Source organism: Kogia breviceps, chromosome 10, assembly GCF_026419965.1.
Source record: "Kogia breviceps isolate mKogBre1 chromosome 10, mKogBre1 haplotype 1, whole genome shotgun sequence".
NCBI classification, from domain to species: domain Eukaryota; kingdom Metazoa; phylum Chordata; class Mammalia; order Artiodactyla; family Physeteridae; genus Kogia; species Kogia breviceps.
The window spans coordinates 77,217,923-77,244,631 of NC_081319.1; the positions used below are offsets into that span (position 1 = coordinate 77,217,923).

The window sequence follows — 26,709 nt, forward strand, 5'->3', positions numbered from 1 at the left end:
TGCGCTGGGAGGAAGAGGGGGGGCGCGCTGGCTCCAGCTCGGCTCAGACAAAAGGCGGCGGCGGGAGCGGGCGGGAGGCGGAGCGGCGCCGCGAGGGCCTCAAGGTGACACCCACCCCCGGCCCCAGGCTCCTCGGCCCGGCCCCCCAGCCTGCCTCCCCATCCCCATCCCCTAGCCCCTTACCCGTGGTGCCCTTTCCTGGCCCCCTCCCCCCGGCGGGGGGTGGGGAGCAGCGAGGGCCCCGCCCCCTCCCGCCCCATCCCCAGAGCCGGCGCAGGATGCCCGCGGCCCCCGGCAGCCCCCCGGGAGGCCCTGAGCTCGACGCGCCCCCTCTACGCCATGTCCCCCCCTGGCTCGGCCGCGGGCGAGAGCGGCGGCGGCGGCGGCGGCGGCGGTGGCGCCCCCGGGGTCCCGGAGGAGCCCACGGCGGCGGCGGCGGCGGACGAGGGCCCCGCCCGAGAGGAGGTGAGAGCCGGCGGCGCCCCTTCCCCGGGCGCGGCCGCAGCCTGGCCCCCATCCCCCGCCGCGCGCGGCCCCCGCCAATTCCGCCGCAGCGCGGCTGGCGCCCCGCACCCCGAGCCGGCCGCCGCAGCCGCAGTCCCGCCTCGCTGCCCCCACCCGGCGGCCGGAGCTGTCCGCGGTGGCAGGGAAGGGGCCGCGCCGGGGGCGGGGCTCGGGGGTCCCGGGCAGGGGGAGGGGCCTAGGGGCGGAGCCTCGCGGATCCCGGGCTGGTGGGGGTGGGGATGGTGTCCGGGATCCCATCTCGCCGAGGGGATGCTATCTTGAAGGCCAGGCAGGGTGACTTGTAGGGGCTGCGAAGGCAGGAGAGTACCTGCCAGTTCCACGGGGGAAATGGTAGTGTTAACGTGAGTTGGGGTCCTAAAAAGGTCGAATGTGTGCAGAGGCGATCCCCCCTGGAGTCACTGGGAGTGTGTGCGTGGGGGATGTGTGCCTCTCTTTCCCCATATCCATGCAGGCCCCCCTCCAGGGGATCCTGAGCCCAGGAATCTTTCCCAGTTTGGGTACCCAGCACATCCCTTGTTGGGGGTCCTACTCTTCAGTCCTCTGAACCTGGAGACAAAAGTAATGGAGGAGAGTACCAGGCAGGGGCTCCTCCATCTCCCATGCACACTCGTGCACACGTTGCACACAGCACTGGGGCAGAAGCACACAGGTAGGACCCGCAGGCAGAGCCCCTTCCACACGCCCTCCCACTGGGACAGGTGCACACTCAGGCACACCAAGGGGCACATAGGCTCCCCTCACAGGACAAGGCTCCCTGAAAGGCACATGTACCCTAATCTTGTTTGCATGTGCTGAGTACTATTTCCCAGCCCACCTACCTATCTACTTCCAGATCTTTCCTCGGATTTCACACCGGGTCCAGGGCCTGCTGTCTGTTACTATGCCCTTCCTCTCCACCTTTCTCTCCCTTCCCTTGGCTAGTCTCCAGGTCCGGCCTGGGAAATTGAAAGAAAAAGGCAGGATCTCAGCAGGAGGGTGTGTGGAGGGTTCCTAAAGCTAGACAGCAGTGGGGTGGGGGGGGGAGGGAAAGCCCAGGCTGCCACCAGAAATCTGACTCAGTACTCATCATTGAGCAGCTGTGGGTGCCAGCACCCAGGATGCAAAGGGAATGAGGCCCTGCCCTCAGGAGCACCCAGTCTAGTGGAGGAGCCACACACGTAAACAACTCACCGGGACAACTGTGGGCCAGACGTGATAAGTGCTTTAATAGGCCCCCGTACCAAAAATCGTCTTCTCTTGACAAATGGCTGGGCTGTGAACATCTCCCTCCCTGCCCCCCCACCCCCATCCCACATCCCCTCTCCCCAGCCACATGCCTCTGCCCTTCTGGATATATCCTCCTGGACCACTTGCCGCTCAGGGACACAAACCCCCCTGCCTTTTATCTAGAACAGGGGTAGATGTTAGGGAGACTCACAGGGGACCTGGGGTCCAGAGTATGGGGAAAGAGACAGGGCTTGCGGTTTCCTGGGAGGTATGAAGCTAGTTGTCTGTGAGGGACAGGGAGGTGGATGGGTCAGAGGAAGTGGCTCCTCCTAGGTTCTGGAAGAAGGGAGGGCCTCACCTGTGAAGTGGTAAGGTGATGTCAGTGGGCCCCTCTCCCCTTTCCTGGAATACCTGGAAGGGGTCCGGGCCGGGGACCTGCCTTCTCTGATGACTATCTGTCCTCCCTGTCTTCCCTATGCACACCTTCTCCTGTTTCATTGCCATCTCTGTGTCTGTCTTTGGACTCTGTTTCTCTGGGTGCCATCCTATCCATCTGTGTCTTCTCTGGCACCTGGGCCTTCTCTCTGCATCTCTGGCTCTGATTCCTCTGCCTCCGCACTTCCCTGTACTGGCATTCCGTCCCTCTTTCCTGTCCTCATGGCTCACTCTGGGTTACTTCTGTGTTTATGTCTGGTCCTGGCCTCCCATCTTGGTCTGACTCTTCTCTGCACATTCCTGTCTGTCTCTGCCTGTCATCTCCGGTGTCGGCCTCTGGCCCGCCATCCATCTCTGTGCTGGGCCTTGCCACTCCGTCTCACTCCGCACTCATCTTGGCCCCTTTGCCTGCCCCTCTGAGCAGCAGCGTCCCATCCAGCCCTCTTTCACCAAGTCCCTCTGCCGTGAGTCCCACTGGAAGTGCCTGCTCCTCTCGCTGCTCATGTACGGCTGCCTGGGGGCCGTGGCCTGGTGCCACGTCACCACGGTGACCCGCCTCACCTTCAGCAGCGCCTACCAGGGCAACAGCCTCATGTACCACGACAGCCCCTGCTCCAACGGCTATGTCTACATCCCCCTGGCCTTCCTGCTCATGCTGTATGCTGTCTACCTGGTGGAGTGCTGGCATTGCCAAGCCCGCCATGAGCTGCAGCACCGCGTGGATGTGAGCAGCGTGCGGGAGCGCGTGGGTCGCATGCAGCAGGCCACGCCCTGTATCTGGTGGAAGGCCATCAGCTACCACTATGTCCGCCGCACCCGCCAGGTCACCCGATACCGCAATGGAGATGCCTACACCACCACCCAGGTGAGGAGCTGGAGGGGAGCACAGGCCAGTCCAGATGGGAGGGGGTGCTGGGACCCTGCTCGACTGTCCTCAGGGGGAGGAGCACAGGCAGCAGTGAGCTCTTGTGGGCACTGCAACAGGAGGACCCACCATAATTATAACAGCAGACACTTACTAACAGCCAGGGTCTGCTCTAACTACTTTACAAATATCAAATCATTTATTTAACACTCATGATAACCCTATGAGGTAGGTAACTATTACCCCCATTTTACAGATGAGGAAACTGAGGCTTGGAGAGGTTCAGTAACTTACCTAAGGTCAAAAAGCTAGTGTGTGGTGGAGCTGGGATTTGAACCCTGGCAGTCTGGCTCCAGGGTCTGTATGGTTTAGTGCTTAATGGTTGGAGGTGTTTCACATGCACAGCCTCACAGGCTGATTAGTGAGGTGCCTGCTACCGAGTCCTCTTTCACAGGTAAAGAGACCTGAGCTCAGTGACTTGCCCAAGTTCTGCAGCTTCTAAGTGGTAGTGCCAGACTCAGACTCAGGGCTGTGGATCCCAAGTGTGAGCCTCCCAGAGGTGGGGGTCAGCTGGCAAAAAGGTGGAGGTAGGCCTGGGAGGCATGGAGGGGGTGTCAAGCAGCACTTCCTATACCTGCTGGGATTAGGCATATTAGAGCCCTGGTGGAAGATGAGATCTTCCCAGAAAAGGGGGACCTCTCCACTGTCTCAGTATTGGGCTGGGTAAACAAAGCTTGAGCCCTGTGAGGATCAGGAAGGAGGCCGGGTACTAGCTAAGGTGGCAGCAGGGAGACCAGAGACAAAGGGGGTCCACAGGGACCTCCTCTGTGGGGCCCATTTGGAAACACACTTGTAAAAGGGAAGACGGGTAGGCTGTTTGGGGTGATGAGGGGGCAGCGTGGGACAAAGGATGCAGTAGCAAAAGGATCAGGCAAGCCGGAGGGACAATTCAGGGCCTGGGACCGACCCCTAGACGGAGCAGGGCTTAGTTAAAATGAGAAGGCACATAATAAGTAGGGATGAGTTCCTAGCCCCGCCCTCATCTCTAACTCACTGATGAAGCTGAGGGCCTCAATGTCTCTATAAACCCTACGATAAGATCTTACCTGGCCCCAACCGGGAGCTAAACCAGGACAGGCTGAGGGTTTGATCAGGCGCCAAGAGCAGCGATGGGGCGGAGGAGGGTAAGCGGACAGAAGTGACTCCTGCCGCCTTCCCTGGCGCCACAGGTCTACCATGAGCGCGTCAACACGCACGTGGCCGAGGCCGAGTTCGACTACGAGTGCTGTGGCGTCCGCGACGTGTCCAAGGCTCTGGTGGGGCTGGAGGGCGCGCCGGCCACGCGGCTGCGCTTCACCAAGTGCTTCAGCTTCGCCAGCGTGGAGGCCGAGAACGCGTACCTGTGCCAGCGTGCGCGCTTCTTCGCCGAGAACGAAGGCCTGGACGACTACATGGAGGCGCGCGAAGGCATGCACCTCAAGAACGTGGACTTCCGCGAATTCATGGTGGCCTTCCCCGACCCGGCCAGGCCACCTTGGTACGCCTGCTCGTCGGCCTTCTGGGCTGCGGCGCTGCTCACGCTGTCGTGGCCGCTGCGCGTGCTGGCCGAGTACCGCACGGCCTACGCGCACTACCACGTGGAGAAGCTTTTCGGCCTGGAGGGCCCGAGCTCGGCCGGAGGCAGCGCGGCCGGCGGCCTCAGCCCCAGCGACGAGCTGTTGCCCCCGCTCACGCACCGCCTGCCGCGGGTCAACACGGTGGACAGCACGGAGCTCGAGTGGCACATCCGTTCCAACCAGCAGCTGGTGCCCAGCTACTCGGAGGCGGTGCTCATGGACCTGGCGGGGCTGGGCGCGCGCTGTGCTGGGGGCGCGGCGGGCGGCTACGCGCCCACGTGCCGCTACGGTGGGGTGGGTGGCCCAGGCGCAGCGGGCCTGGCCCCGTACCGGCGCAGCTGCGAGCACTGCCAGCGTGCCGTCAGCAGCTCATCCATCTTCTCGCGCAGCGCTCTGAGCATCTGCGCCAGCCCTCGGGCCGGACCGGGGCCCGGCGGCGGGGCGGGCTGCAGCGGCAGCCGCTTCTCCCTAGGCCGCCTCTACGGCTCCCGGCGCAGCTGCCTGTGGCGCAGCCGGAGCGGGAGCGTCAACGAGGCGAGCTGCCCCACCGAGCAGACGCGGCTCTCCAGCCAGGCCAGCATGGGGGACGACGAGGACGACGAAGACTTGGAGGAGGCCGGGCCGCCGCCGCCCTACCACGACGCCCTCTACTTCCCGGTGCTCATTGTGCACCGGCAGGAGGGATGTCTGGGCCACGGCCACCGGCCGCTGCACCGCCACGGCTCCTGCGTAGAGACCTCACTGTGACCCTGGGGCCCTGGACCGGCCCACTGGCCTCCTCCCTGCCCCTCGCCGGATGGTGTTCCCTGCGTGTAGCAGGGGGAGTCAAGAATGTGGCCGAGGCTGTGCTGGGCACGGTGCGGGTGGGGTTGGGGGAGGCGAGGGGGCAAGGGACAGACCCCGAAGGGGCCTATTCGAGCACCCCCCCTCCCCCCGCCTTTCCTGTACTTAAAGAGACAGCTGTGGGGAGGGGAGAGAATCCCTCCCCGGCAGAGTCGTCTCTTCCAGCCCCGCCCCTGAGTTCCTAGGGGGGACACCTCCACTTCCCACACGCACTGCACACTCGTACACTCGGAATTTCCAGTCCGCCTTTCAACGGATCTAATGACTGTTACATGGCGACTGTGCTGTGGGACCCGCGTTGGGCCTCGCCTCAGGGGAGAGGCCCTCGCGATGCAGCGGGGGAGGTTTAACAGGCCAGGGGAAGGGCAATTGAGGCTTTCCTTCCTCCGCAGCCTGGCCCGCTGGGGCCTCTCTCTACTGAGGGGGCAGTGGTTTGGAGAACAGCAGGGCTGGCTTCCATCCGAGGTAATGAATTCAGTGGGACTGAGGCCGGGGCAGGCGTCAGCCGGGATACTCCATCTCAAAGCCTCAAAGCCATGGAAATGTTGATCTCCTCTTTTTTTTTTTCTTTTTTGCGGTACGCGGGCCTCTCACTGTTGTGGCCTCTCCCATTGCGGAGCACAGGCTCCGGACGCGCAGGCTCAGCGGCCACGGCTCACGGGCCCAGCCGCTCTGCGGAACGTGGGATCTTCCCGGACCGGGGCACGAACCCGCGTCCCCTGCATCGGCAGGCGCAGGCGGACTCTCAACCACTGCGCCACCAGGGAAGCCCTTGATCTCCTCTTTTTGACGCTGGTTCCTTTTTGCCACTCCCTCTGCTGTTGTTTATCTCACTGGGCCCTGGGAGGCTGGGTCCTGGGGGGTACTGTACTCACCACGCAGATTTCACACCTCTCCCTCCCCTCCTGCTCCCTGGCTCTGAAGAGCTGTTGCCAGGGGTGAGGGGCAAGGCAAACTGGAGGGCAGTGCACCTCAGTCCTTTAAACTGCAGCCTCATCACCTGGGTTCTGGGAAGGCACTCCCTTCAGAGAGGGTGGGAGACCACCCAGGCAGCATTCCTTCAAGCTGACCAAGATGAATGACTAAGTGGGGGAGAGCAGGAGATAGGCCTGGGTGACAAGGGGGAACTCAGGAAGCTAGTGGGAGTCAAAGAGGAGAGGGTCGTGAAAAGACCCCCCAAAGGTCGGGGTGTCTGTGGGGGATGGCCCTTGCCTCCCCCGAGCTTGTGGGGAGTGCAGAGTGGTCATCTGCAAGCAGAGCCTCTGCAGGGCTGAGGACCTTGTCACGAGCCCCAGCTGGAGAAAGACTCATTTCCAGTGGCAGGGTCAGAGGCAGGAATTCTCTAAATCTTGCCTGACCCCTCTGTCCTCCCCTAGCTGAAGCCCTGCTGTGTGTCCCAGGGTCTTCAAAGGGGCAAACTGCCACCACCCCAGGGCGCTGGCCCTGTGTCCTCTTCCCCCTCTACTCCTACCCTGATGTGCTTCCGTGTGCATGTCTGTGTACAAACCCCCTGACCTCCCAAATCCCCTGGCTAATGTTTTCCCAGCTGACATAGTGCCCAGGGATTGAGCTCACATTTCCAGCTGGAGAGGAAACCCTCAGGCCTCCGACATGGCTCACCCCTGACGCTTCTCATGTCACCTGAGCCATCAGAGCTGCTCCTTTCCCTCCTCCAGCCTCTCCCCTCTTCCTCCAGCCTAGCCAGGCCAGCACCACCCAAGGGCATGGCCTCCACCTATGCAACATCTCCTCTGGCTCCCCTAACCTCCTTTCCTGGGGGACTGGGGGGCACAGATCGTGGGGACACCACGGCCTGTGGCCCATCAGGGTTGAGCCTAACTTTCAGGTGGAGATGGCTGAGTGGGAAGAGAGAGGAGGTCGGAGAAGAGGAGGCTTGGGGAGGAGGGAACAGCTGCCCACTAGGTTTCCCTGGGCAGCAGTGCCACCCACCCGCCAGCACTGTGCTCTCCAGGAGCCTGGGGGTTGGAGCACCCCCTTTTTCTCTGAACGGACATCTTCAAGGTACAGGTGGTGAGCTGTGGCCTCAGGACCCAGTTCTTGGCCAGCTGGCACCCAGATGTCACGCCCTTGTGTGGGGCATCCTGGCCACCTGATGGCTCCAAGGAGGGAGGAACTCAGCTCCTCCTGCCTCAGGCCCATTCCTGAGACAGAACCTGAGCTGGGAGGAGGGGGAAAGGGGAGGGGCTGTTATTATTTTTGCCTGTATTGACCATTTCTGCCTAGGTCTTCTCACACAGACAGCCTCACACCTCCCACATATGCACAGACTTAGAGAGAAACCAAATCCTTTGGTCTGTTTTCTTGGTAGCTTTATTGATTGCCAGGGAAAACAAAACCAGAAAATTAACTAATCTCTAAAATTAAACTTTACACTGAATGTTCTTGTTTCTCTAATTAGACCCTCTGCTAGCAGTTGTGGCTATGTACACTCACACGCTCGCACACACCCTCACACCTACACATTTGCACTCGGAACTGTCAGAGGGTGTCAGGCACAGACTCAAGGTTGCCCAGACAGGCACACACGTGCGGTCACTCCCAAGCCCTCTTTGGTGCTCTGCTTGTTGGAAGGAGTCCCTGGAAAGCACCCCAAGGCTGTGGGTGCAGCCCATGACACACCCTTTGGAAACACAGGGCTGGAGGTTCAGCCTGAGGAGGATGGGAGGTGGAGCTCAGCCTGAATCCATCGTCAGGCCCTCTTGTGGCCCTGTGGGTAGATGTGATTCCCGTGGGTGTGGCCCCAAGTTGGGCGGCCACAGAGTGAAGGGGACTCATGGAGGATGCCTGGAAGGTTTCATGTGTCCTGGGGACAAGGGCTTGTGGGGTGGGCTGGGCCTGGCTGGGGAGAAGACAGGTCTCTGTCAACTGGGTGCATCACACTGTGGCCTTTTTGTCGTGGATTTCCAAGAGCAAAGATTGTATAAATCAAACTGGTGGATAATAAAGTTGCAGATGACTCACTGACTTCCCTTCCCAGTGTCACACCACTCTCGCCATATCCCCGTCCGTGAGCAGCAATCTGGAGAGGCCGATGGGTCCGAGCCCCTCCTGTCACCTCTGTTTCCCCTTTCCCAGGTTGGGGGGAATGGATTAGGGATGGCGTGGCTTGTAGAACTGGATGACTTAAGCGGAGTTAAGTAAGAGAGAGGTGGCATCCGCAGGGGTGATGGTGGAAGAGCCAGGCAAAGCTATGCTGTAGCCTGGTGGGGGGGGGTGGGGGTAGAGAGAGAGTGAGTGTGTTTGAAGGTCAAGAGGTCAAGGATCTGTTTGGTAGAGAGAAAAATGGTGGGGAGGAGGGTGGTCAGGGAGATAGGCGACCCCCATGGGAGAGTCTGGGCAGGTACAGTCCCTTAGAGTCTGCTTTGCCTTCCCTATTCTTGGGGAAAGTCAGTCATTTCAGTGAGTTGGTAATATCCTCTCCCTGGGTACCAGGGCTAAGTCCTATTTCCTACCCCTATCCCAGGCCCCTTCCTCTCCTCACATCTTTATCTGTACAACCCTTGATCACTCATCACAAGGATATTCTTGGTCTCCCTCCCCACTCCCTCCAGACCCGTGTGACACTCTGCAGCAGGCATGGCAGGGGCATGAAATGAGGGATGGGGCTAGGGCAGTGACCCAGGTCTGGTCACTGCCCCAGCCCTGTCCCCATCTTATCCCGCCGGGTTCTCAGGGCCCTTGGCAGTGGCTGGTGACATGAAGTGGCTGGGATATCAGGGCCCTCTGGCGGGCTGCTTCGCGGTTGGCACAGAGGGCCTGGCCGATGAGATACTCGCTCTCCTGGGCAATATCTGACAGGCGCAAATCAAACTCCAGGAGGGTCTTGTTGTCTGACATGCCTTCTAGAAGCTGCTTCCCGCCATCCTGGGTCAGGAATACAAAGGAAAGCGTCACTTTCCGCCACTACCAGGATCACACACACAGGTGGGTGTGTACACACATATGCATATTTATATAGATGTGACTGAAACAACAGTTTCACAAAACAATTCTTTTTGCGAACGCGGGCCTCTCACCATTGTGGCCTCTCCTGTTGTGGAGCACAGGGTCCGGACGCGCCGGCTCAGCGGCCATGGCTCACAGGCCCAGCCGCTCCGCGGCATGTGGGATCTGACCGGGGCACAAACCCGTGTCCCCTACATCGGCAGGCGGATTCTCAACCACTGTGCCACTGGGGAAGTCCCTCACAAAACAATTCTTAACCTATTTGTGGGGCACTGACATTTTCTATCCTATTCTATCCTGTTCCATCCTATTCCCTGAGAAAAATGGTGCGCAAAGTTCACTAAATTGATTTTTCAACCCCAGTGGTTTGAAAAACATGGCGTTATGTCAGTGATGGTGATTCCGTTCCTCTGGTTCAGCCATGAGCATGTGAGACAAATCTGGCTCGTGAGATATGAGGAGGAAGTTTGGAGGGAGTGACTTCTGGGAAGTTTCTCCTCATAAAAGAGAACAAAAGAGAGTAGTGGTCTCCCTTTTTCTGCCTCTGAGCATGGCCCAATGGAAAATGCAGCCACCATCTCGGGCTCATGAGAGTCGCACAAGAGAGGACGTGGCTGTGTGGTTAGGTGGGCAGAGCAGAGGATGGTGCTGAGCCAAGGACCTCACCAACCCCAGAACCCCCTTCCCCCGGGCTTCTGATTATGGGACACAATGAATATTCCTCTTGTTTAAGCCATTTCCTGGTTAAGCTTTCTGTTACTTGTAGCCAAGAGCACCCCCTCTGGAGACAGTGTCTATGTGAGCAAGACTGTCTTCTGGGGAGGTTTGGTAGAGGGTGCAGGGCCCTCACTGGAGTACATGGAGGGCTGTCCTCGCTAGTTCCTACAGCTCCAGCCCCTTCTGGGTTGGGTGGGCCAGGCCTAATGTGAAAAATTCCACATCGGGAGGCAGAATGCTGCTGTTCTAAGGCTGTGATCCAACAGCGTGTGGCAAAGTCAATTCAATGGGTCACAGAAGCATTTTTTTTTAAATGAAGCCATGTACATTATAAAGGAAATCATCAGTATATATCATAAGCAGTACAAGTAACTTTCAATTATGTTATATTGATGTATACGTTCACTAGGTGTTCATGAAACTTGCATTTCTTACTCTGAGACTTGGTCAAGATTTGAAAGACATTGTCTATTGGAAAGGATCCAGGCTTTCAACCTGACTGGATGCTCTCGGGCGACTCACTAACCTCTCTGAGGCTCAGTTTTCCATCTGTAAAGTGGGGCTAAGAATACACATTTTACTAGATAACCGCGAGGGTGAAAGAATAACGAATGGATACCGGGTGCCTAGCATAGGCACCCGGTATCCATACTATAGAACCCCGAGTAATAGCAACAGCTAGCAATTACTGAGGGCCTAGCCAGTGCCTGCAATGGATAACTGCTTTACAAGCATAACTCATTTAATCCTCCCAGTAACAACACTTAGAAGGAGATGCTATTATTATTCCCATTTTACAGAGGAGGAGATGGAGGCCCCAAAAAGCTTAAGTAACTTAACCAAGTGCTAAATGGCAGAGCTGGGGTGAGAACCAGGGTAAAGGCTGTGATCCTAACAATTATCCCCTACGTACCCCGCAGCAATCGGATTCCGCTCCCGCCTCCCAAGGCCCCAGGGCCTCCCCTTGGCCCTGCCTGTCCCAGAAGCGGTGGCTCACCAGCCCGATGTGGTTGCAGGACAGGTTGACGCTAGTGAGCGTGGTGTTGATGGACAGCACCTGGGAGAGGAGCGTGGCGGTGGGCTCGGACAGCTTGTTGCCCCCGAGGTGCAGTGTGGTGAGGCACCTGTTGGTCTGCAGGGCGTGGGCGAGCGCCTGGCCGCCCTCATCCTCGATGCAGTTGAGGCGCAGGTTGAGGGAGATGAGGTTGCTGTTGTGCGCCAGGGCGTGAGCCAGCGACTGGGCGCCGGGCGCGCGCACCTGGTTGTTGGCGAGGTTGAGCACGCGCAGGCGGCTGTGGCCCAGCAGCTTGGCGGTGGCGCGTGCGCCCTGGTCTCCGATGAGGTTGTGTGACAGGTCCAGCTCCTCTAGGGCCGCGTGGTCCAGGAGGCTGCAGATTAGGATGCGGGCCTTGTCGTCGTCCACCTTGCTTCGGGTCAGCCTGAAGATCTGTGGGCAGGTAGAGGGGCCACAGCAGCCTGCCTACCTACCTCCTGCAAGTAGAGGAGGGAGCCCCAGGGAGGAGGAGTTCTGCTCTTTCAAGAACTTGGCTGGGAAGGGGGAGAAAGGTAGAGGGGTAATGGATGAGGGGTTCGGCCACCTGGCTGGCTCTTGGGCAGGGCAGGCCTACCCAGCATGACACAGTGGTGCAGGATTGGTGGCAGCTAGTAGGGGGGAAAGACTACCACTTATTGAGAAATGACTATGTGCTGGGCATGCTGCTAGAACATTCCATAGCCATATCTCTAACCCTCAGCATCCCAGTGAGATGGAACAAGTTCTCTCCATTTTACAGTAGAAAATGGAGGCTTTGAGAGGATACAACATTTGCCCAGAGTCACACAGTGATTGAGCTGCGGAGGCAGGTTTTGAATCCAGGTCTGTTGCGTGCCGCAGCCCCTCGCTGCACCCTCCTCAGCCAGCTAAGCTCCACCATGGCAAGGAGAGGAACTCTTTGAAGGAGAGTGCCAGGGTAAGAACCAGGGAGAAAGTGGGAAACATTGAGAAACAGTAAATGGATGGGATGAAGAAAAAAGATAAAAGAAAGGGGGTGGGACTAGCATTATGAATATTGGAGGTGGGACCCCTGTCCCTTTCCCTTGCACTGGCTTGGCCCGCTTCTCCCTCTACCTGGAGACCTCTGAGTGGCTGGCCTCCCCATCCTTCAGTTCTCTCCTCTCTCTACCTCCCTCTTAGCCAGCTCAGAATCTTTTGTCCCTCTTTTTTATTGCCTCTATCTGGCAAAGCTCCAACTGTGGATCAACCCCACTCTCTCTTTTCTGTATGTCTGGGCCCAAGCAACTGACATGATGGAAAATGTCACATCACAGGACTGGCTGGTATCACTGGAACCACCAATAGGCCCTCAGTGCTGAGTGCCAACTCAACCCTGCTTCTCTGGACAATATACTCTCTCATAATCTACAACAATAACGATTTCAACCTTCTCCAGCCCCTCACCCTACAGCCTGAGGTGGGTCTCCTCAGCCATGGAGTAGGAACCCCTCCTTTTCCTAATCCCAAACGTAAATCCACTGCAACCCACCACATCCACTCTCCCCTCTGCCCGGAGCCAACCTCCCTACCTCATCCCTAGACCCCGTTCTTCCTGTCTTCTCAGGAACCTTCCTTGGTCAATGAACCTGTGCCTCTCTCCTGTACTCAGCTCCTTTCTTGCAATTGGGTGGAGCTTTACATTGGTTTCATTTTTAACTTCTCATTATTTTATTGGAGTATAGTTGATTTACAATGTTGTGTTAGTTTCTGGTGTACAGCAAAGTGATTCTTTTTCATATTCTTTTCCATTATGGTTTGTTACAGGATATTGAATACAGTTCCCTGAGTTATACAGTAGGACCTTATCTATTTTATATATAATAGTGTGTATCTGTTAATCACAAACTCTTAATTTATCCCTCCCCCACCCCTTCTCCTTTGGTAACCATAAGTTTGTTTTCAATGTCTGTGAGTCTATTTCTGTCTTGTAAATATCTTACATCATATTTTAGGTTCCACATATAAGTGATATCATAGGGTATGTGTCTTTGTTTGACTTACTTCACTTAGCATGATAATCTCTAGGTCCATCCACGTAGCTGCAAATGGCATTATTTTATTCGTTTTTATGGCTAAGTAGTATTCCATTGTTTATATATACCACATCTTTATTCATTCATTTAGGTTGCTTCCATGTCTTAGCTATTGTAGATAATGCAACTGTGAACACTGGGGTGCATATATCTTTTCGAATTAGAGTTTTCTCTGGATATATGTCCAAGAGTGGGATTGCTGAATCATATGGTAACTGTATTTTTAGTCTTTAAAGGAACCTCCATACTGTTCTCCACAGTGGCTGTACCAATTTACATTCCCACCAGCAATGAATGTAGGCAGGTTCCCTTTTCTTCATACCCTCTCCAGCATTTATTATTCGTAGACTTTTAAATGATGGCTGTGCTGACTGGTGTGAGGTGATACCTCACTGTAGTTTTCATTTCATTTCTCTAATAATTAGCAAAGTTGAGCATATTTTCATGTGTCCGTTGGCCATCTGTATGTCTTCTTTGGAGAAATGTCTTTTTAGGTCTTCTGCCCATTTTTTGATTGGGTTGTTTTTTGGTTATTAAGTTGTATGAGCTGTTTGTATATTTTGGAAATTAAGCCCTTGTTGGTTGCGTCATTTGCAAATATTTTCTCCCAGTCTGTAGGTTGTCTTTTCATTTTGTTTACGGTTTCCTTTGCTGTGCAAAAGCTTATACGTTTGATTAGGTTCCATTTGTTTACTTTTGTTTTTATACATTGGTTTTAAACACGTGCAAATTTTTTCTTAAGAAAACCTAACCCCCTCAGCTGTTACTGCTCTACCTTTCTCCCCCATTCACAGCCAGGTTCTTGAAAAAGCTGATCATGGTCATTCCGTTTCCTCACTTCCCACTCTCACCATAAACCACTCCAATCCGGCCTCTGTTCCTGGCACTCCACTGACACAGCTTCCACCCAGTGACCTCCAAGTTTGCTAAATCCGGTCCTCAGCTCCGTTCCACTTCCTTGCTCCTCACCCCTCTTCTTGAAAAGCATCCCTCCCTCGGCTCTGTGACACAGTGCTGTGTCCTTCTTCTCTCCCACCTCTGATTTCTTGGCAGGCTCTCCCTCTTGCAACCAGAATATTTGGGACATACTTAAACTAAAAAAAAATATTCGTTGTGTATCTGAAATTCAAATTTAACTGGATGTCCTATATTTTTATTTGGTAAATCTGGCAACTCTGTTCGAGTTGCAATTTTACATTTATATGATTGCTGATTACTGCCTTTTATCCCCACCAGACCGTTAGCTGGAGGGCACAAATGGTATAATTGTGCTCATGATTGAATCTTCAGCACCTAGGACAGGGCTTGGAGTGCAGATGCCTGTTGGATGACTAAATGGCTGGTGAATGGGCAGGGCAGTGGCTTGTGCATCTCTGCATCCCCAGAACCCAGCTTGGTGCAGAGTGCATAAAAGGACACTTGGTCAGGGACTTCCCTGGCGGCGCAGTGGTTAAGAATCTGCCTGCCATTGCAGGGGACACGGGTTCGAGCCCTGGTCCGGGAAGTTCCCACATGCCGAGGAGCAACTAAGCCCGTGCGCCACAACTACTGAGCCTGCACTCTAGGGCCTGTGTGTCGCAACTACTGAGCCCCAGTGCTGCAACTACTGAAGCCAGCGTGCCTAGAGCCCGTACTCCGCAACAAAAAGGCCACTGCAATGACAAGCCCACGCACCGCAACGAAGAGTAGCCCCCGCTCACTGCAACTAGAGAAAGCCCGCGCCCAGCGACGAAGACCCAACGCAGCCAAAAAAACAAAACAAAACAAAACAGAAAGGAAAGGAAAAGGACACTTGGTCAATGAGCGAGGAGGAAATAGGAGAAGAAGGTGGGGTTACAAGAGGAAGGGAAGGGAAGAGGGAACCAGAGAGATGCTGAGAATGACAGGAGGTACCTTGAGGGTGTGGCATGCCTTGACGGTGGCTGCCAGGGAGTGACAGTCGCGGTAGGTGAAGAGGAAGAGGTTCCACTCGAAGTTCATGCCACAGTCCTTGACCCCGTACACCAGGTCCAGCTCCTCCAGGTGGCTCAGGCCAGCCACCAGGTCGCCCAGTTGGTAGTGGTCCGTGGCCGGGTCCTCCATCTCTCCTTCCCTGCTGGAGTCGGACTGATCCCCGCCCCGAAGTGGGGGCGGGAGCTGCACGGGCGGAAGGAACTGATCCACCCGGATCCTGTGCACGTAGCTCCTGCAGAGCGGCAGCAGGTTGAGGATCACGTTGGGGTCCGTGGTGCTTGGGATGAAGTGCTTCAGCAGGTTCTCCAGGTGCAGCTCGAAGAACATGCGCTTCCAGCTGCCGCCGTGCTCGTCCACGTGGCACACGGGCCAGCGTTGCGTGCAGCAGCGGCGCCAGTACTTCTCGTCGTCTATCAGGTTGGCGGTCACAGCCAGCGGCAGGTCGGGGGACAGGTGGTTCAGGACCTTCTTCTGATGCTCTGGGAGCAGCTGCTTCAGGATAGGGTTGTCTTTGGGAACAGAAATAGGAGGCACAGTGTTGGGGATGCTGCACATGATACCCTGAGCTGAGCCTGTCTGGGGGCACCCAGGAAAGCGAAGACCCCCCTGTCTTTAGGGAAGCCCAGTTTGAGAGAGGAGGCAGACTTTATTCTCAGGGAGGCTCAATCTGAGGAGGGAGACATCACCCCTGACTCTGGGTTGTTCCCGGTTGAAGGTAGATGTCAATCCCTGACTTCAGAGGCTCCCCAGTTTGATTTGATTCATTCATTTCAAAACAAAATGCTTTTTTTGGAGCACCTACTATGCACCACACACTGTTCTAAGTGCTGAGGATACAAGAGTGAACAAAACAGAGGAAGCTGCTCCGTCTTATGAGCAGAGGCAGACTATAAACAAGTCAAATGAATATATTGTAGGTCTGGTGGTGACAAGTGCTGTAGACAAAATGATGGCCCTGTCCTCAGAGAGCTCCCCATCTGGTAAGAGAGGTTGGCAACTCATCTTTGAAAAGGATGAACATTGACAGAGGCTAAAGTACAGAACAAACCAAGAACCTATACACACCGTGGAAGACTCTGAGAGAGTGGAGGATGGTCAATCAGGGAGGGCTTTCTGGAGGAGGAGGTAGGTATGGCTTGGGCTGGGCTTTGTTGGAGAGAGTGGGAAAGGTGAGGAACAGGCATAGGCATGGAGGGCACCGTGTGTGGGGGAGCCTGGTGGGACTTGGAAGTGGGGACGGCCAGAGAAACTGTCCTGGCCTCTGGGGAGGGGGGGAAGGGAAGTGCTGAGTGGGGATGAGGATGCTGTGTGGGAGGGCAGGGGCTGCCCCAGGACCCAGCTTTGAGGCCTCACCTCCAGGCAGTCCCTGCCCACTGGGCCCCACTCCTGGCCTTCTCTCCCGACCGAGGCAGGGACAGACTCACTCTGGAAGTTCTTGACAATGTGCTGAATGCAGAGTTCTGTGAGGAGGGGCACGGTGGCCACTGACCACTCAGCATCCTCAGCGATGATCCTACGCATCCGACGTACCACAGCCCTGGAACTCGGGCCCTTGGATTTCACTGGGGGTGGGATGACAGAGGGCTTTGAGGGCTGTGGGCCTGTGCTCGAATCTTGGCCGGCAGTGGAGGACTGGTCCTGGGTGGAGACTGAGGACCAGCTGGGGACCGACAGTGAGGGTGTTATCTGCGTTTCCTCCATGCTGGGGACTGACAACACAGGGACAAGTGGCCTCCTGGTGATGGCCTCGTGACAGGGAGTTTCTCAGACAGGCGGGTCCTGGATGCCGGCGGGAACCTGGAGCAAGAGGAAGGGATGGAGTTGTTTCTTTGGAGGGTCTCGGTGGGCTTTTACCAAGGGACGTAGCAGGGGTGGTTCTTAAGGGTCAGTCTCTGGATTAGAGCAAATCCAGGTGCAAATCCCACTAGCTGGGCGGCCTTGGGCCAGTTACTGAAACTTTTAGAGTTTCAGACGCTTCCTCTGTGAAATGAGGATAACAATTACCAGTAAGATGATTGGGAGGAGTGAATAAAAATAATGCATCCAAGGAGGCATAGCATACTGTGACACACAAAACTGTAGCAAGCAACAGCCCCACAGTTTAGACAGTAATAGCTACACAGCAATTACAAGCAATTGCCGTATGCTGGACCCTTTTTTTAGTTTTTTTATGCATATCAGCTCATTTGATTCTCACAAAAGCCTTTTTGAGATAGGCACTGATAGACTCATTTTTCTGATGTGAAACTGAAGCACAGAGAGGTTAACTGACTTGCCCAATGTCACAAAGCTTATAAATGACACAGGTGGATTTAAACTCAGTCTGTCAAGTTCGGCCAAAAGACTGAGGTATGACAGAGAACCATTTAGTTCAAAACAGCTCCCTGCACTAAGTATTTTACAGAACAGCAACTGCCTGACCAGGAGGATGGGGTCGAGAACAGCACTGGCCAATAGAAACACACAAACAGAAATATAATGAATGCCAAGATGCGAGCCACATACACTATTTAAAAACTTCTCGTACAGACATTAAAAAAGGAAAGAGAAGACAAGTGAAATTAGTTTTATGTTTAACCCAGTATGAACAAAATATTATCGCTTAAATATGTAATCAATATAAAAATTATTAATGAGATATTATATATACATTTATATTAAGCCTTCAAAATCTGATGGCTAGTGGCTACTGTTCTGGGTGGTACAGGAGAGGGGGGAAGGAGAAGGGGAACTGGACTCATGCCCTGCCCAGGGTGCCAGCACCTTTTCCTCTTCCCTCTGAGGGCTCCAGCTCGGCCCCCTCCCTTCAATCTCCCCATGTCAGTCTTCCTAGTCCTCCCAGCCTCCGGGCATTCCAGACGGCAGCAGCGGCAGCGGGAAGGAGTGGGAGGCGACAAGGCAGCTAAATCTGGGGCTGAAGTCAGCAGACAGAGAATGTGTCCGCGGCTGCCCCTGCCCCTCCATTTGTCCATTCCTGCACCCTTGCTGCAGGTGTCCCTGCCCCGAGACTGCAGGCGGAACAGGGGCTGCTCGGCCCAGCATACAGCTCGTGCTCTGGGTTTGCTCCCTGACTCGATGCAGTGTAGTGGCCGGTGGGAAGGAACAATCTGAACCAGCAAAGGTGTCCTTGGCAGATGGAGGGGACCAGATGGTGCTCCCTGGTCCTCCAGGCATCTCAAGGAGGAAGAGCCTGGCTGTGTGTGTGTGTGTGTGGGAGAGAGAGAGAGAGAGAGAGAGAGAGAGAGAGAGAGAGAGAGAGAGAGAGAGAGAGAGAGAGAGAGGAGGGGGAGAGAGAGGCAGTGTAAGGAAGATATCTATGTATTTTTGTGGCACACTTATGCAAATCAAATGCAAATTGACAAACAGATTGGGTCCAGAATTGTGGAATAAGCAGCTGGTGCTTTTTGACTAATGGTCCTTCAGAGGGTGTAGCTGGGAGGGGGTGCTGCTTGGAGGCACCAGATGACTTTGCATTTCTCACTTTGCCAGTGACTGCTGTGTGACCTCGGCCAAGCTACTTAGTTTATGTGAGCTCCAGTTTCCTCATCTGTAAAAGGGGATAGTAATAGCTTCCTATGCAGCCTGTGGTGGAGATTCCCCCGAGGTATTTGAATCATACTGATAATATTTGACAAGAGTACTGGAGGGGGTGCGTGGAGGATAAAGGCATTCTGAGGGACAGGGGTCTTGGGCTGGGGAGGGAAAGCCCTGGAGACCTGCTTCTTGAGTGACGACCTCAGATGGTGTCTTTGAGTGAGGCCCTTCCCTGTCTCCAGGGGACACGTGAAGGGCAAGGTGGTGGTGGTGTTCGGGTCTGGATAGAAGGGCGAGGGGCCTGGCAGTCTGGGCAAGAGGAGGAGGAAAGGGACAACAGGCCAGCCCTGCTACTGCCAGCTCTGCAACTGGACGCCCGGGGCTCCCTCCGCAGTTCTGACCTAAGACATGCCCGCATTCCCCTTGGTCCCAGATGCATCCCAGTACACCCTGCGGGCCATACCCAAGGGAGCAGAACCCAGCTTGGCCGGGGCAGCTGGCTCTCCAGTCATTTCTCACGGCACTGCCGGGCCTCACCGTCCTGGTTGGTGGTCCCTTCTTCCTCTCAGGAAGCCACATGTTGGAAGACCCCCACCTGGGTCCTGGTGGGGTGCTCTCTGGAACGGGGTGGCTCTTCTCTCACTGCCTATTGCCTTAGGCATTAGGACCTGGCAGCCCTTGCTAAGGTCTGGGCCTAACTGCTCTGGCCGCTGTTTGGAGCCTGCAGCCTTCTCCGGGCAGGACGCTGCAGGACACCTCCCAGGGCTGGTCCAGGGCCCTGAGCCCCCTCCTCAGAAAGAAGGGGCAGGGCGACCCTCCATGTGCTCAGCATGCTTCACGGGTAGAAAAAAAGAGCCCCTATTGTCCTGCAACGTTTACAGAGACCTCCATACCACGAGGTCTGATGTCATTTTTTAAGGCAAATATTGACAACATTAACCTCATAATTAGGTCAGAGTTGACAGTTTTCACTCATCACTTCCTGATTTTTTTTTTTTTTAAGTCGACATTACAGGGTTTCCCTGGTGGCGCAGTGGTTGAGAGTCTGCCTGCCGATGCAGGGGACACGGGTTCGTGCCCCGGTCCGGGAAGATCCCACGTGCCGCGGAGCGGCTGGGCCCGTGAGCCATGGCCGCTGAGCCTGCGCGTCCGGAGCCTGTGCTCCGCAACGGGAGAGGCCACAACAATGAGAGGCCCGCGTACCACAGGAAAAAAAAAAAAGTCGACATTACAAAAATAGTTTTGGCAAGCAAATTGTTACCAGACAGAGGATTCTTCTAAGAAGGATTTTAGTTCTAAAAGTTGCTTTTAAAAAATACTTAAAAGAACCAATCAAATATAAAACAAAGTATGTTTCAAAGGATAATGAGCAAGACGAACTCCTTGCCTCCCAGTTACTAATGTTACAAAGATAATATCAAGTCGCATGCCTGACCCTGCCCTTCTCAACCACTGCGCGGCTACCACTCTCTCAATTCTCCTCGGGGCCTCCGGATCATTCTCCAAAAGCCTCCTTCGTCGCAGGCTCCTCTGACTCCGCCCACCCCTCCGGGTTTAGCTGTGGCTGCCTGGCCTCACTTCGTCCTCTTGCTGGGCTGCAGCTCTCCCGTCTCCTCCGAGCTCCAGACTCAGGGCCACTGGCCTGCCTCCCGGCTCCCGCAGATTCACTCTGCCCCCCAAGAGAACTCAGTGCCTCCTGCGAGCTGCTGCTTCTCCTGGCTCCCTACCTCGGCCAGGGGTCCCGGGAGCCCTCCAGGTGCCTGAACCCCGAAGCTGGGAACCACCTCTCTCTTCCAGGCCCCCCACCTGGTTACTGCTGTTTCTCCTCAGTTCTGCTTCTCCCACCCCAGAGTCTCTCCACTCCCTTCCTGCTGCAGCCTCAGCTCAGGGCCTCACTGTCCACCTGAACTGTAGCTGCAGCTGCCCTGCACTGGGTGTGCTGTCCAGCAACTAGCCTTCCCAGAGCTGCCTTGGCAGGCTCCGTGTAAGCCCGCCACTCATGGGGTGCAGCCCAGCTTCCTCAGCTCCGTGTAGAGGGCCCTCCGTGACTGGACGCTCTGTTTGAAATAAACTCCTCTCTGCATCTGGAACACCGCAGACTAGTCTATGCCGCCCAGCCTTTGCTCAAGCCGCTCCGTCTTCCTGGAATGCCTTTCCCACGGTCTCGGCCTGGGAAACGGACCCTCACTGGTCTTGTGAGCCTGAGCTCAAGCACCATTTTCCCTCTGGAGGCTTTTAGCTTCTCTTGTGCCCCACCTTCCCTTTGTCAGACCCCCCCACCCCAGTACCTGTGTCACTTCGGTGGTGACTGACCACCCTCTCCCCACACCCACATTAGACTGTGGGCTCCTCCCGGTGTGGGGACAATTTCTTACTCATTTTCGTCTCTAATCCCTAACCCAGTGTCAGGTCTGCTGGGGAGGCAGCTGGTGTTTGGGGCTGCCCCACCTCCTTCTGATCATAGATTCTGGCCAATAGGAGTGCCCTGTATTGGTCAGAGTGATTGGTTGAGGGGTGCACCTGATGTAAGCCAATCAGAGTCCTTCTTGGGATTTGTCCAAAAGGAGATATGTCCTTGAAGGATACGGATCCCCTGCTGCTGGAAGCTGTTTCCCTTCACACGGAAAAGGCCTGTCTGAGGCAGGAGGAAATGCTGCCTGGTGGAGACCAGTAGGAAGGGGAGGTGGACAGAGCATGCCGGGCACCTCTGGTCCCCAGGCCTCATCCCCGAGGGCCCTCTGAAGTCTTCCTTCAGTTCTGAGAACTAACTCGACAGCCTTCTGACAAGTCCCTTTTGCTGAAGCTAAGAGTTGGGTTTCTGCCCTTTTGTGACCAAAGGGTCCTGACCATTTGGGTTGCTCACCATTTGGTGAATGAAATTACGGGAAAAATCCTAAATCGGTAGATGAACTAGTTCAATGGGTGGGCCAGGGACCTCCAGGCTATTACTCACCTGGCCTGATGTCTAAACTCCAGAGGCCTGTTTCTCTCCCAACCACCCGAGCCTCCGACCTCATCTCCCATCTCTCCAGCCACAGGACAGTATCAGCACTTAACAGTTACAAGTTTCTTTCAGAACACTTCTCTCATTGGAGTCTTACAACCACTGTACCCTGGAATCAGGGCAGGCTTCTCACCCCCATTTTATGGATGAAGAAACTGAAGACCAGACCAGGAAGTAATGGGCCCCCGGATATCTAGGAGGGCTGGGGCCAGGGTCAGGGGCTTGGCTGCCTCTATCCACAGTGCCCTGCTCTTCCAGTCACTTACTCCCACCTCCACTAGGAAAGAAAAAGCCTGTTCTTGTTCCCTGGGAAGCAGGCGTCCCAGGGAACTGTCAGGGAGGGTCTCCCCAGGCTGGGTTTTGGCACCCCACTATGGGAATTTCAGGTCCCGAACATAAGGCTTTCATCCCTGTTATATATATATATATTTTTTTTTTGTGGTACGCGGGCCTCTCACTGTTGTGGCCTCTCCCATTGCGGAGCACAGGCTCTGGACGCGTAGGCTCAGCGGCCATGGCTCACGGGCCCAGCCGCTCCGCGGCACGTGGGATCTTCCCAGACTGGGGCACGAACCCGTGTCCCCTGCATCGGCAGGCGGACTCTCAACCACTGCGCCACCAGGGAAGCCCCCATCCCTGTTATATTAAAATGCATTTCCTCCCTAATGAAATGAAATCTTAACAGTGCATACATGCGTGTGTATATATCCCTGTGTTAACCCTGAACTGCTATTTACTTATTTATTTATTTTATTTTTTGGCCGGGCCATGCCGCTAGCGTAATCTTAGTTCCCCAAGCAGGGATTGAACCTGGGCCACGGCAGCGAAAGCGCTGAGTCCTAACCACTGGACCGCCAGGGTATTCACTGGACTCATCGTTTTAGGTCAAACAAAAGCACAGTAAATTATGAAAATGCATCTCATCATTTTAGGTCAAACAAAAGCATAGTAAATTATGAAATATATACTGATACTAATGTAGCAAACTTTTAAAAAATGTAGATCATGCAATATATTATCCTATCTGACAGTTTAAGTCAGAAAGGGGATATAGATATATCTCCCCTCTTATCAGTCGTCCACACCTCAGTGTGAATGAGTTTCAGGTCCAAAAAGCAAAGTTGGGAAGGGGGCAAGGAGAATGCACCGCTGAGTGGGGGGGACTGGGGAGGGCTCACAGGAGAATGAGAAGCCAGGAGAACTGAGGGAACTCCTCCTACTTCCCAGGGCAGCCTTAGTCTGGCCTGGGCATCACCAGTCCGCAGCTGGGCGTGGTTCTAGTGACACTATCTTCTCTAGAAGCCTGTGGATGGGTAGACACCCATTAGCCAGCCTCCCACAGCCCCCAAGGGCCCATAGAGGACAGCCCCAGAAGTGGCAGAGGGGGTACCTTCCCTTCTGGAGCCTTCTCTCCCTGGGGAGCCAGTGGGGCTGTCAGAGAATCCCAGAGTTTGAAGACCGGAAGGGTGTTCAAGACTCTGTCCTTCTCTGAGGCAGGAATCCTCTTGATGTTCCAGAAAGGTGAGTGCCACCGAGAGTGAGTGCTTCTTGTGCCACCATCTGTGTCCCCCTCTAAGGGCACACCCTGCCCTCAGATGGGAAAGTGGGGACAACCCAGTGATCTTTCATCTCCTGACACCTGTCTCATGGGCCTGTGGGGCCTCACATGCTATGTCTCCAACATCAACCCTGCCAACCCAGGGCCACAATCCCTGAAGAAGGGTAAATCCTCCTCCTCCTTCCCTGGTCCCAACCCTGTATCCTCAGGACCAGCTCCCAGGGTCCTGAAATCACATTCAACCCATAACTCAAAGGGTTAGGTCTGCTCTCTACATGCCCAAGCACAGGCAACAGAAAGTGATGAGGGACTTCCCTGGTGGTGAAGTGGTTAAGAATCGACCTGCCAATGCAGGGGACGTGGGTTCAAGTCCGGGAAGATCCCACATGCCGCAGAGCAACTAAGCCCGTGCGCCACAACTACTGAGCCTGCGCTCTAGAGCTCGCGAGCCACAACTACTGAAGCCCGCACACCTAGAGCCCGTGCTCCACAGCAAAGAGAAGCCACCGCAATGAGAAGCCCAAGCGCCGCAACAAGGAGTAGCCCCCGCTGACAGCAGCTAAAAAGAAAGCCCGCGTGCAACAAAGACCCAACACAGCCAAAAAAATAATAAATTTTTTAAAAAAGTGATGAGGTGCCTCAGTTTGGCCAGGAGTGTCCTCATTATTTATTTTTGGCTGCATTGGGTCTTCGTTGCTGCGCTCGGGCTTCCCCTAGTTGTGGCGAGCAGGGGCTACTCTTTGTCGCGGTGCGCGGGCTTCTCATTGCGGTGGCCTCTCTTGTTGCGGAGCATGGGCTCTAGGTGTGCAGGTTTCGTTCGTTGTGGCTCACGGGCTTCAGTAGTTGTGTTAGATATTACGACGAAGATGTTAGATGTTGTACCTACGTAAGCCTATGAAATCTTCAATTTTATTATTGAGGATTATTATTATGATAACTCTATTATCCTCATTTCACAAACAGGAAAACAAAGCAAACAGAGGCTTAGAGAACTTAAGTAACTTGCTAAGCATCACACAGCGAGTAAGTGGAGAAGCTGAGCGTTGAGCTGATGTCTGTCCAAAGCTCTCCCTTACTTTTCTGCACAAAAGCAGAGACAAATCATGAGATGTTGGGATTGCTTCCTAAATTGCCCTAGACTCAGTCATCACAGCACTTTTCCAGTGGGCCTTCCACTCTCTCCAGCGTGGAGCCCAGGGTTACCCTCGTTGCTGCTGACCTAAACAGCCCAGGCTCCCTCACCCCCTAAGTCACTTCCAGGCACAGGGTCCTTCTGCAAAACTGGATTATCACCTGTATCCTTAAGCTTTTGAGGCCCCACGAGGACCCAAGAGATACTGCAGAGCTGTGCTCTCCTGCCCCATGGTCCACACCGGGCCCTCCATGCTCCTCCCAGACCTAGGATTCAATGCTCGACTCTCCAGCACATTCCCTCTTCTCAGAAAGTTCTCAGACCTTCTCCATCCTTCTCAAGTCCCCGGTTAAATCCAACCACTTTGTGCAGAGGCTCCTCCTGCCTGCCCAAATGGGAACGTTGAAGATGCTAGGGGAGGGGGTGCCCTCTCCCCTTCCTGCTCACCACATCCCTGGTCCTCACCTCCCTCCCTCAGAACTGAGAGGCAGAAGCTCCTGGCCTTCTTTAGGCCTGTGAGCACCTCTGTGGCCTTGGACGCCCCCTCTGGGCTGGCTGGGCTTTGATGTCCCCTCACCGCCCCCCCCCCCCACCCCGCACCTTCTCTGATGGTGCTTCCTCTGCCTTCTCAGCCAGCTTCTCCTCAGGGCCCTGGGCTTTTGTCCACATTTCCCCGATCCCTTTCATGCGTACTGTATCAGACCCTACCTCAGGCCAAATCACTGGCACATTCGCATTTGGGAATTCAGGTTGCAGAATCACAAGTGACGGGCACAAAAGTTTCTCTGACAGCTCTGGCCCACCACCCTTGGTCTCTGGCTGGTATAACAGTCTTCTCACACCCTTGGGCCAGGCCCACTTTTGTCTGTTGTTTTGAGGGACTTCAGCCAGCAGGAGCTGGGAATAGGGGTCGGCCTTTATGGGAAGACTGGGGCCCAGGGGCTTGGAACTGCTTTCCCCCACGACCTATTGTTTCTCCATCTTCCCCTTTCTCCATCTCACGAACTCCCTCCCCTGACTCACAGACACTGGACCAGTTTGCAGTGGCTGTAACGGGTTAGGAGGCACGGATCCCACTTCAAATGGGGGTGGGGTTGGGGGCCTCTCGTAGGTACAGGCCGGCCCTTCCTCCCCACGCGAAATGTGGAGCCAAGGCTGCGGCAGCCCGCAGACTTCGGCCGGGTGGGAGGACGCCGGAGGGGTTCCCGCGCCCCGTGGGTGGGAGTCGGGGCAGGGAGAGCTCAGCCCGCTAGGGGAAACCGGGGTCGAGGTCGCCTCACCGCTTCCGAGGCCTGGGTGCTCACCTTCCCGAAGGTCCCTCGCAGCGCAGGTCGTTAGGGACGCCCTGCGTCGCTAGGGGGCGGGTCCTAGACGACGGGTGCACGTGCGCACTTGTGCAAGCCAGTCTCTGCTCTTGGAAGGCTGTTGCAGCGCACCTTGGCCTAGGGTCCACGCAGAGTGTCCGTCTGAGGCTCTGTGTGGGGCCGCCAAGCGGGCAGTGGGAACCCTGGCGGTGCGGCACGCTTTGTGCGTCTTGGGGACATGTTTAGGAACGGGTGGGCTTTTGAGGGGGAAGGTGGGGAGTGGGGGATGGCGGCAGGGCTCCTGGACCGCTACAGTGCTCTTCCTTCTTGGAGCCTTTTGTGTGGAAATGGGGGTGGGCATGACGAATGCAAAGAGGGTCTCGGAAAAGCATCAGCAGCCAGTCTTTTCTGGAAGAGGAGAAGGGTGGAAGGGCACCTGTAGGCGTTCCCGAACTCCCCTGAGGCCCCCGGTTGACTCCACGCCCTGCAGGGGAGCAGTGGGCTGCGGCATCCCTGCAGAGGTACCCTTGGCCTTTCTTCAGGGTGTCAGCAAGGCTGAAGAGTGGCACCAGGCAGGAAGGCCCAGGCCTCCACAGTGCTCCCTCCCACAGCCCCAAGCCTGATACCAGGAATGACCAACTTCATGGGGGCTGGCTGGTTAGAAAAGGAAATTGTCCTTCAAGTGGGGAAGAGCAACCAAGAGTGGTGGGAAGTTTCACTGGAAACAGAGCTTAGCTTTAATTTCAGCTCTGCTGATGATTACTAGTTGGTTACCCTGGACAGGTTAGCACCTTAGAAGTTAACTCATTAATAAAATGGGTACCCCCAACTCCTCACCTTGGTGTCCACATGTAAAGAGACAGGTCTTTTTTTTTTTTTTTTTGTGGTATGCGGGCCTCTCACTGCTGTGGCCTCTCCCGTTGCAGAGCACAGGCTCCGGACGCACAGGCTCCGCGGCCATGGC

At 55.5% G+C, this 26,709-nt stretch overlaps 2 protein-coding genes across 3 annotated transcripts; one reads left to right on the forward strand and one right to left on the reverse strand.

Moving 5' to 3' along the window:
• On the forward strand, positions 1–8,475 carry TMEM151B (transmembrane protein 151B). The gene is made up of 3 exons (XM_059076274.2): positions 1–465; positions 2,591–3,031; positions 4,261–8,475. Exons 1-3 carry the CDS (start codon positions 340–342, stop codon positions 5,392–5,394), a joined length of 1,701 nt encoding a protein of 566 aa, XP_058932257.1. The 5' UTR covers positions 1–339; the 3' UTR covers positions 5,395–8,475.
• TCTE1 (t-complex-associated-testis-expressed 1) lies at positions 7,815–26,653 on the reverse strand. Of its 2 annotated transcripts, XM_067006322.1 has the most exons (6): positions 26,583–26,653; positions 25,746–26,153; positions 16,638–17,010; positions 15,154–15,722; positions 11,171–11,620; positions 7,815–9,375 (listed from the first exon to the last, which is right to left on the reverse strand). In XM_067006322.1, the coding sequence occupies exons 3-6, from the start codon at positions 16,912–16,914 to the stop codon at positions 9,181–9,183; spliced, it is 1,491 nt and encodes a 496-aa protein (XP_066862423.1). In that variant the 5' UTR covers positions 16,915–17,010; positions 25,746–26,153; positions 26,583–26,653; the 3' UTR covers positions 7,815–9,180. The 2 variants fall into 2 exon arrangements, with proteins under 2 accessions (XP_066862423.1, XP_058932581.1); XM_059076598.2 differs by lacking the exons at positions 25,746–26,153; positions 26,583–26,653 and adding an exon at positions 25,150–25,166 and having other exon boundaries at positions 8,470–9,375.
• Positions 26,654–26,709: the final 56 nt, after the last annotated feature.

Coding starts and splice junctions, on each gene's coding strand:
- TMEM151B (XM_059076274.2), top strand. CDS start 340: ATGTCCCCCCCTGGCTCGGCCGCGGGCGAGAGCGGCGGCGGCGGCGGC. Junction 466..2,590: donor AGGGCCCCGCCCGAGAGGAG/GTGAGAGCCGGC, acceptor CCCTCTGAGCAG/CAGCGTCCCATCCAGCCCTC. Junction 3,032..4,260: donor ATGCCTACACCACCACCCAG/GTGAGGAGCTGG, acceptor CTGGCGCCACAG/GTCTACCATGAGCGCGTCAA.
- TCTE1 (XM_067006322.1), bottom strand. CDS start 16,914: ATGGAGGAAACGCAGATAACACCCTCACTGTCGGTCCCCAGCTGGTCC. Junction 11,621..15,153: donor AGGCATGCCACACCCTCAAG/GTACCTCCTGTC, acceptor ACCTGCCCACAG/ATCTTCAGGCTGACCCGAAG. Junction 9,376..11,170: donor CCTGCAACCACATCGGGCTG/GTGAGCCACCGC, acceptor TTCCTGACCCAG/GATGGCGGGAAGCAGCTTCT.